Source organism: Pistacia vera, unplaced genomic scaffold, assembly GCF_008641045.1.
Source record: "Pistacia vera cultivar Batoury unplaced genomic scaffold, PisVer_v2 Contig808, whole genome shotgun sequence".
NCBI classification, from domain to species: Eukaryota; Viridiplantae; Streptophyta; class Magnoliopsida; order Sapindales; family Anacardiaceae; genus Pistacia; species Pistacia vera.
Window position 1 is genome coordinate 97,628 of NW_022196677.1, and position 10,342 is coordinate 107,969.

General features: G+C 34.5%; 1 protein-coding gene and 1 pseudogene across 1 annotated transcript; both read right to left on the reverse strand.

Annotated features, from left to right (window-relative positions):
- Positions 1-523: 523 nt before the first annotated feature.
- On the reverse strand, positions 524-2,305 carry LOC116117422 (putative UPF0481 protein At3g02645). The gene has a single exon (XM_031403450.1). It carries the CDS (start codon positions 2,303-2,305, stop codon positions 524-526), a length of 1,782 nt encoding a protein of 593 aa, XP_031259310.1.
- Positions 2,306-8,706: 6,401 nt separating this feature from the next.
- Positions 8,707-9,950, reverse strand: LOC116117423 (annotated as a pseudogene).
- Between the last annotated feature and the right edge of the window lie 392 nt (positions 9,951-10,342).

The following is a 10,342-nucleotide window of genomic DNA, read 5'->3' on the forward strand; positions in this document are numbered from 1 at the left end:
AGGGTCAAGGGAACTACACTTCTATAGCAACATGAATATTAAAAGGGTTCGAGGTAGCAACTTCTGGAGAAGTTTCTTGAACTGGAGAAGGAAATTAAGCTATCAAATATTCATTAGATTCCTCGAATTAGGGCATTTGAACCAGTATCAAATAAGGTATATAATAGAAATAGAAATAAACATTTGACATTTTTTTTATATATATAATTTTTCAACTGATGAAAACTACCGTTCGTCTTGAATAGTAAGATCACTTGTTATAAAAATGACTTTATGAAAATAAATTGAATACATCATTTATTATAATATCCATCAAATATTAATATTACAAGCTCTGTTAATCTTTGCACTCCCAAATTATTCCTTGGACCACAGAAAGCACTCGACAACCTTCTTTCGGTATTGTAAACAAACAAAAACCTTTGAAACCTTCAGATAAATCACCCACACCCAGGAAAAAAACAAAAAAAACCAAACAAACAAAGAAAACTCCTTTATTATTGCACGCATGGTGAGAACTGGGCTACTTCTTGAAATGAAAAATGGTAGTGCAGTCGTAGACGGAGCAGAAACCTTCAAACATCTCCAAGAACAAGAACAAAACTGCAGCCACGAATGTGAGAAGCTGCCAGTATTCGTAAACGTAGTTATTCATGAATTTTTGAGCTTTAATCTTCCACTTGCCATTGTAATACTCGTTAACACTCTTGATTTCTGCATCCAAATCTTTTACCTTTTTCTTCTTCAGAGACCTGCTCATTGTATTCCACATATTGGCTGCCTCTTCGTCGCTTTTCATCTTGTTACGAATAATGCTCCGTTCCTTCAAAAGCTTCACATCACCCGCAGTATCGACAATCCCATTCATCAACTCAGTGTAACGTGTAAAATACACTGAGGCCGATGGATTCGATGCTTCATACGCCACTAAGTTTCTCAAAACCACTTCTGTGTTGTCATCTAAAGTGATGGGAGGGAGCTTAAATATAGCTTTCTTGGAATCAAATTTTATGTCTGTGAAACGTTCTCCTTTTTTAATGGGAGAAAAACGTACCCCAGCTCTTTCAAGTTCGGTGGCGGACGGAATGTCGATCTCCGGTGGTTTACTATCATCTTCCCAACTTGATTCCGTTTTAGACAGACTATCTGAACCCAATTGAAGCAGAAGTTTAACAGGCTTAACTATCAGACTCGCTTGCTTGGGGAGTTTTAAGATACTAAGCGCGCTTTTACACCAGGACAGGAGCTGACCAGTTTTTTTTTTTAACTCAACCGGAGATTTGCCCTCCGGTTTCTGTTTGTCTCTAACACCATCATCTTTAATATTATCATCATCACCGGCTGGCTTGCGATGAGATTTATCTGGTAAAATCGTGACATACATGTAGTGGAGCAAGTGGTGATAATGTTTGCGTCGTGAAACATCAGGCTGTTCGCTATCGGTCAAGAACTCGAAAGGGCAAACCTTCCGAAGAAAGGCGTACAACAGTTCATACAGCGCGCGAGTGGCCGTGGCGGGTGCTTCTTCGTTTGATGCTAGTGCTCCTGCATTTAATGAGTATAGAGCATGCAGCATCTCTTCCAATATAATCAGCGGAATTTGATTCTCAAGCATCACAATATCTCTTAAAATGGCACCCCGAGCAGCCGTACTCTCTGTATACGTCTGCACATTTTTAATTCCAGTGACTAAGAAAGAGATAATTTGTCGATCTCCAAGAAGCTGCTGACGATCATCACCCTCCTCGATGGTAATTTCCCACTGAACTGGAGTACTTTTCTTTATTTTATCCTGCTCTAGCTGCTTCGTTGCTTTCTTCAGCCAAATCACTTGAAGGAACTCAAGCAAGAATGCTGAATCTACCGCCATCAACCAGGCTAAAGTGTCGTCTTTAAAATAAATGTACCTTTGATAGCGAGCGCGAATCTCCGATTCGTGTTTTTTAACGAAATTATCGACGACATATTTGAAGCTACGGCCTTTGGGTAGATGTTGTTGGAAGTTTTTAGCAGCGGAAATCTTGTAACCCTCCATGTCATGGAGCTCTGGGCGCCAACAATGGTTCGGGCCAAGCGAAACATGTTGTGGAGTGTAAGAAGTAGGAGAGTTATGCATTAGGGTTTTGGGGACAAGGAAAATAGTGACATCAGGCTGATTGGCCGGTTTGTGGAGACTTTCTTCAATGTTTTTAATGACAATATTGACCCAACGTTCCTGCTCATCCATGAGTTGAGAATGAGGGAACGCAAATGTGGATAAGCTTTCGAGGCGTTGAGGGCGTTGGGGGGTACTACGAAGAGCCATTTGTGTTGTATTTTTTAAAATATTTGGTTAATTTCAACTGAGATTGGTGAGTGTTTTATAGGTAAAAAGATTTATAACAAAGTATTATTAAAATCATTATTATTCACTAAATCTTTACTTTATTCTTAACTTGTTGCTGATTAAAAAAATATTACAAAATATTCTTATTCTTAACTCAAAATGCTAGTAAGGGTCCAATGTACATGTTAGTGGCTTCTTTTAGATAAAAATTATCATTAGTTTAATAAATAGTTTATATCCGTACTTTATATAACTATTAATCAAAGGGGTACTATTAATCAAATGATTAGCCAGTTGTGTAAATTTTTCGTTAATTTTTTTTTTTTTTTTTATCACCGAAAGTGTTCAGACTAGCTTGTACGCATCTCAAATAATCTTCTGAGGTCTTTGAATTATCGGTTAGGTAAGAGTCCTAGTGTTCATCTCTATCAGTGTTGGTGGGGATTTCAACGCAGGAGTTTATAAAACCTTCTTTTACTTATGAGGCCACTTAGTGGTGGCTGATTTTTGGTTAATTTCAACTGAGACCGGCGACTGTGAATTGGGAAAACCTTCCTTTGTTTATAGGTAAACATCTTAATTTCAATCATCATTCTTGTTTCAATCTTTACTTTATTCTTAACTTGTTTGCTGGCAAAATAAATTAAAGTTACAAAATATTATTCTTATTCTTAGCTCAAAAATTTTGGAGCTGTCCAATTCTCAATGCTAGTTGCGTGTTTATTTATTTATTTCATAGATAGAAATGATCATTAATTTATATACACTTTACGCTCTCTCCATATCTTATTATTAAATTATTAATTCAAAAATCATCACTGGATGACCTGATGGTAAAAGGGCAAAGAGGTTTAATATGGGTTCCTGAGTTCGAGTTCCCACAAGCCCTAATAAGGGTGGCCACTAAGGAAATTTACTCAATCATCAACTTTAGGGTCTCGGAGGATTAGCTGAGGTGCGTGTAAGCTGGTCCAAACAACTCTGCTTAAAAAAAAAAAAAAGACTATTATTTAAAAAAAAATTTGTGAACCCACCACATCTTTCCGTCTTTGGCAGTATATAGATATAGCTCCTTACCTTAATTAAATATATAACGGGGAAGGTTAGGGAACATCGTTTTTTAGCACAAAATATAAGTCATTGGATTAATGCACTTTAAATGGTTGAGATTCAATACAATTGGCATCATTAATGGATATTGTAGCCCCATCTGTTCAACTTTTCAAACCGTATCCCACCCTACTATCCTATTCAATCTAATGAAATACATATTTGTTTTAATATTGACCACTCAATTCAAAATCTAATTCTATTATATTCAACTCAAAACATTTAACAATTACTTTTCTCAATAAAAGTTTATAGATTAACAAAAACACTTCCACCCATCCAACTATTGTAGGCAGTCGGCCAACACTATCGGAATGGTGCACAATCAACTAGATCTGGCTGGTCGGACGCCGATATGATTGTTTCTAGTTAGATCCACCATGGATCTAGTCGAAAACGGTCAGATCTACGGTCAAAGATCTGACTGTTGACGACCAGATATAGTCAGATCTGACTGTTGACGACGGTGATATCTTGGTTGTCATTTGATCGTCAACGGCTAGATTTTTAGTCGTAGATCTTGTCAGAAAGTGTCATAAATGCGCACGATCGGCTAGATCTAGCCGGTGCTCCATTCCAATGACTTCCAGCCACTGTTCGACAATGTTGGTCAGTTGTCAACAATAGTTGGATGGTGGGAGTGTTTTTGTTAATTTATAAACTATTATTGTGAGAGGTGTTTAGTTAAATTAACAAATGTAGAGGGGTTACAATAAAATAAATATTTTTAGAAAATATTTTCCAAAAAATTATAAAATACATTCTCATAATCATATCCTATTTAATTAAATCCTATTTAGAATAAAATGCTATTCTAAAAACTTAAACAAACAGAGCCGTAAATTCCTCAATTGATGCAATTTCATCCATTGAAATATATTAATCTAATGGTTCATAAATTATGTTAAAACTTGTATAAAAAAGGTGGTGTTCCCGATCCTTCTCTATATATGATTAATATAAACATGTACAGATTTATTCTTTTAATCCACAAAGATAACTGCATTTATCTCAAATATTGCATTTAATTATATAATTTCTAAATTAACTTTTGTCTAACTTGAGTCTTACATCTTTCCTTAATTGATCAATGAAATAAATTTATGCAGTGAGTAAGTATAACTGTATATAAGTATTAAAACATTAAAAAGTATATTCCTGTTATCTTTTCTTGTTATTAAAGTTTTGCCTGCTGATCCCCCACAAGTCATGGAGGCTCAACCAATATAAACACTTTTCTGAATTTCACGTAACAAAAGAGAAGAGAATAATTTCTTTTAACGTAATTACACTTTCTTGCTATATATTCTCGCACTGTCTCGGTGTGAAATTTACTCACTCTCTATATCTTGTAGATCAAAGTCGTGATATTGCATAGACTATTAAATATATATATTTCTACCACCTAATAAGTATTTAATATCACTCATAAAAATAAAAAAATAAAAAAATAAAAAAAAAAGCTAATATGAGGGTTTTACTATTAGCCTATTTTGTTAGACTTATCTACAGGTTAAAATAGATTGTTTAAATTTATAAGTACTGTTTAGTTGCATTTTAAAAGTGTTTATAAGATTTTAAATAAATTATTTTTTGGTTTATTGGAAAATTTCAAAATTTAAACTTTTCTTGCATCAAATTTGACTCTATCTATTTTTGTATAGTAAAGCCCCCTTTTGATAATTTAATATTAGAAATTTTTTTAACATTTTCCTAACCAAACAATTATTAAAATTTTCACAAAAGCTCTACGCATATAAGCTTTGATCTAATTAGAAGGTCCACTCGTATAAGTTCTACTCTAATAAACTCTTATTTTGTAATCACTTTACTGAAGTAGTGAAACCATCCAATAAAACAAAAACATATATTATTAATTTCAAAAAAAAACTTTCATAAGTGTTGTTATTGATAAATGAAATTGGTAGTTATTTTTAAATCATGATGATAGGTGGATGAAAAAGAGATTATAAAAAATTTATCCTGCGTACCAGTAAAATTATCATGTATATAATTAATTATGAGCATTTTATTTTCTTATTTACCCACTTAATGGTTTACCCTAGATTATCCACAAACACACCACCGAAATTTCTCAGCCAAATTGAATGAAATTAATTTTCAAGATGGCCTTTGAGTTCTCGTGCTGCGAAATGAGCGAGAGCAGCCATAGAGAGCGCGAAACGCTTGCAACATCATTAAGAACAAGAGCAAAATGGCAGCCGCAACGTTAGAAACTGCCAATGTAATACCCCATATTTTTTTTGTATAGAATTTTATTTAAATTTTATTTTGTGATGGGGTTAAAGTGTTAGATTTTGAAAGTTTTAGGGGAGCAAAGTGTAATATCCGAAACAAGTGAGAACTAAAGAAAATTTGGCAGATATTTTGATGAACAGTGATCAATTAAAGAAAAGGAAAAGGGAGAAGAAGGGAACGACAGGGAGAAGAAGAAAGAGAGGAGAAAAAGAAGAGAAGAAAGAAAAGAGAGGGAACAGAGAGAAAAGAGAAAAAGAAGAAAGAAAGGAAGAAGGGAGAGAACGCAGAGAGAGAGAGGAGTAGAGAATGATGAAGGTGGCTGGAAAAGTTCCTGCTGGCGAACAAAACTCCGATGATTGGAAAGAATGGAGGAAGATCAAGCATATGAGAGGTGAGTAAAGCTTAAAATTTCTCTCTTTGATGAGTTTTAGTTCAATTGATTTGTGTTGTTTATAATTAAATACAATACATGAGATTGAATTAAAATAGGGAGATTGATTTGAATAATTTTATGTAGGTAGAACATATATGTTGTTCCTATACAGAAATGGGTTAAAGATATGATTTTTGATATAAGGGTTTATTGTGCAAAAGTTGTTTACATGTTTTGGGTTTTTGATTGAAGCTGAATTTTGGATATCTTGTGGTAGGCTTCTTGAGGAGTGTTGAGAAATTTATTTAACTCAAAAACACAAAGGATTGAATTTTATATGGATTTTTTAAGTTGTTTTGTCAATTCTGGAAATTTTCGTTTTCTGTAGAGCGTGTATTTTCGGAAAATAATTTGATGCATCTATTCTTATCCAAATTGAGTGATTTTAAATTCTAGTGAATCCTATATGTGTCTAGTTTAATTTTGAAGAGTCCTCTGAGGTTTAGATTAACGGTTGAATTATTATGAATTTTACAAGTTAGTAACCTCAATTATGGAACAGCTGGCAGATTTTAATGAGTTGAAGGAAAATTGTGTTTTAAATAGATTGATTCTAGAATGACTTCAGAAAATTATGGGAACAACTTATGTGTCTCTAGAAGGCCCTATCAAAATTATGGCTTAAAATGATGAATAGAATTTTTATGAAAAATCCGAGAGTGACCAATGTTAGGTTATGAGACAGTTTTGTTAAAGAAGAAGCTAGGTTAATCTTTTGGTGTGTGAAGTGTCCAATGAATTTAATAATGAGGTGTTACTTAGGGGGACTTACGTATGGAAGATTTATTGGATTTTGTATATAGGGAGGCAAGCGGGGGCATCGTTAGAGAATTTCAATCTTTTTTTGGCTTAGGGGTCAAGCTCCAAAATAGTGAGTGGAAAATCCAAACCATAACTTTCATTTTGAAATAATTGTTTGTTATAAACTTCAAATGAGTTGTTTTGGTTTACTATTTGCCATAATTTAGTGATTTACTTTATATAAATATGATTCATTGCTAATGTTATTGGTTTACATTAGAAATTGAGTATTATTTTGGAAAATTGTTGTTGATAATATAAAAAAAATTGGGCTAAGGTGTTATGATGAAATCATGTTGAAAACTTGCATTTTAGCCTTATATTGTACATGAGAATTTAATGTTATGTTATATGTTTTCTTGACGAATGAAGGCATGAGATTTATGTAAAATGGTGAGTTAAAGGTACGTATATTGATGATAGTAGTTTTCAAACCACCATATATAGTACTCATTCCTCTCATGATATTGATTTGATTCTACGCATGCGTGTGATATTATTTTGCCGACCCAAGTGGGTCGAAGGCCCAAACGAGGCAGATATCGCTACACATGATTTTGCCTGCCCAAGTGGATCGAAGACCCGAGCGAGGCAGATATCGCTAGACATGATTTTGCTGGCCTAAGTGGGTCGAAGGACCGAGCGAGGCAGATACTACACAAGATTTTGCCGGCCCAAGTGAGTCGAAGGCCCGAGTAAGGTAGATATCGCTACAAAGGATTTTGTCGGCCCAAGTGGGTTGAAGGCCCAAGCGAGGTAGATATCGCTACATATGATTTGATATTGCTGGCCCAAGTGGGTCGAAGGCCCGAGCGAGACAAATATCGCTACACAGGATTTTGCTGGCCCAAGTGGGTCGAAGGCTCGAGCGAGGAAAATATCTCTAGACAGGATATAATTGTGCCGACCCGAGCGATGCAATGTCTCGTTGGGTCGAAGGCTTGAGCGGTGACCAATTCTACCTAGCATGATGATCTAGTGGTTCAATCCGCGCAATGTTAGATCTTGTTGGGTTAGACGGATTTACCCTTAGGTACCAGTTGGATCACATGTGATTGAGAGATGGTTTGGATATGTATATGTATATCATGAATTTAAAATAGAAATTTATAAATGCAAATATTATCTGTATATGAAATGTTTTTAGAAATGAGATTTTTGAGGAAAATGTGTATTGATTTGTTACCATAAAAGTTTTCAGAAAGAAGTTTTTGTCGTGAGAGATTTCAGCATTGGTTATAAAAGATGATTTATATTATAAAATGTGTTTATGGAAATGAGATTTTATGAGCATGAATATATATTTTTTTTTTAATATTGAAATATTTTATTGCATACTAACCTATTCTCCACTCACTGAGCATTATATAGCTCACCCCTTGTTTTTAAATGTTTTTCTTTTCCACCTCTACTAGGTCAAGAAGGAGATTGTGTAGAGAAATGAATCTCACTCAAAGCTAAGCCACACTACTTCATTTCATCATATGTGCCATAGTTTTGTTTTTATTTTTCACTGCAAAGTTTATGTTTCTTCATCATGTATTTATTTCATGTTATATATATATATAATTTGATACTATACATTTCATTTTGTAAAAATTCAGTTGCATTTGTTTGTTTATATATGATGTTATAATTATTTGTGAAAACCAAAAAAGAGTGCCTATTATTTTTTTTAGCTAGAAGAGTTTTGTGATGTTTTAATTCATAAACAGGTTTCATAGTTTTCTCACATGGCACGTCTTGATCACCCGAGTCTCATGGGTGTACTTGAAGCCTATGGGGTAGGGAGAGTTGGGACACGTCGTGTCAGCCAATAACTAAACACATGATGCATCATAAATTTTTGAATTTTGGCAAGCCATCGACCGTCATAATGCTTATTAATATCTTCAATAACTTCATCTCAAAATGGCACTTCTGTCAATCTAATTGGCTTACTCATCCCGTTCCAAAGCCTTGCAGCCTCTTCATCACTTTTTAAACGGTTCAAAATTATAACTCTTTCTCTTAGCAACTTCAAATCATCCTTAGTATCAATAATCCCATTCATCAATTCCGTGTAACGAGTAAAAACCAATGGCCCTGATGCATTTGATGCTTCATATGCTACTAAATTTCTCAAAATCACCTCTGTGTTCAAGTATAAACTTATTATACGAAGATAAAACGTGACACAATCAACATCAAAACTAATTGTTGAGATGTTACCATTGGTGGGTGAGAAATGGACCCCGGCTTTTGAGAGCTCAGAGACAGAAGGAATTGTGATTTCTTCTACCAATGGTGGTTTGCTAATCTTAGAACTCTCATTTTCTGGTTTGTTTTCTTCAATATTGTTTGAGAAGCAAAAGAATGTAACAAGATGTTTCAAGATGGAAAATCCAGGAAGGTTAGAGAGCATTGTCCAAGGTAATTTTACTATGGCTTTTACAGGTCTTGATAGTAGCAAATTTTGTATAAAAACAACCGGAATCTTGTTTAGTAATTCTGAAAGCAGCCCTCATGTCTTCCTCAGAAGTTGCTTAACAAAATTTGAACCCAAAAAAATCTTTCCCTGCCTTGCTCATCAGCTTAACAGTGATCTTCAACATCAATAATCTCAGTTGGTCCTTCCGATTTGGGCACGAACATGTGATAGAAAAAGTCTAGTAAATGAGGACAATCCGAGAGCTCAATATTGGGCAAGTCCTGCATCATTTTGAAAGGTGAAATCTCTTTGCATAATCCCATTAACATCGACAACAACATATCATCCACTGATTCTAACGATTGAAATTGGAATTCTAACATCTTCTTCAATATAGAAAACGGTATTTGATTCTCAAGCATCACAATATCTCTAAGAATTGCATTATGCCTTGATAAAGTTTTACCTTATCTGGTGGCATAGATGTAAAAACAATATTTTCAGAATGAAGTTTTTGCTTTCTTGTTCTTTATTTACCGAAACCCTTCAATATATAACAGTATTACATCCCTATAATCAAGAAACAAATCAACCAAAGAAGGAAAAAGCATCAGCCTAAATCAAGAAACTAATATTCACTTGCTATACAAAGACAATATACAGATCACATTCCAATACCCCCCTTCAAGTTGGAGCATGCAAATTTTGAATGCCCAACTTGCAAAGAATAAACTCAAATTGACGTCCACCTAGTGCCTTAGTAAAGATATCAGCGAGTTGGGAACTTGTCGGGACATAAGTTGGTCGAATGGTACCATTGTAAACGGCATTACGAACAAAATGACAATCGATCTCGATATGTTTTGTTCGCTCATGAAACACTGGGTTTGCAGCAATATGTAAGGCTGCCCAGCTGTCACAATACAGCTTTATCGGACTGGGATGGTCTACCCCAAGAGCCAAAAGAAGTCCTTTCAACTACTTCAGTTCGCAAGTAGTTATA

Bases quoted from the DNA above. Each gene is read 5' to 3' on its own strand.
- LOC116117422 (XM_031403450.1), bottom strand. From the start codon at position 2,305: ATGGCTCTTCGTAGTACCCCCCAACGCCCTCAACGCCTCGAAAGCTTA.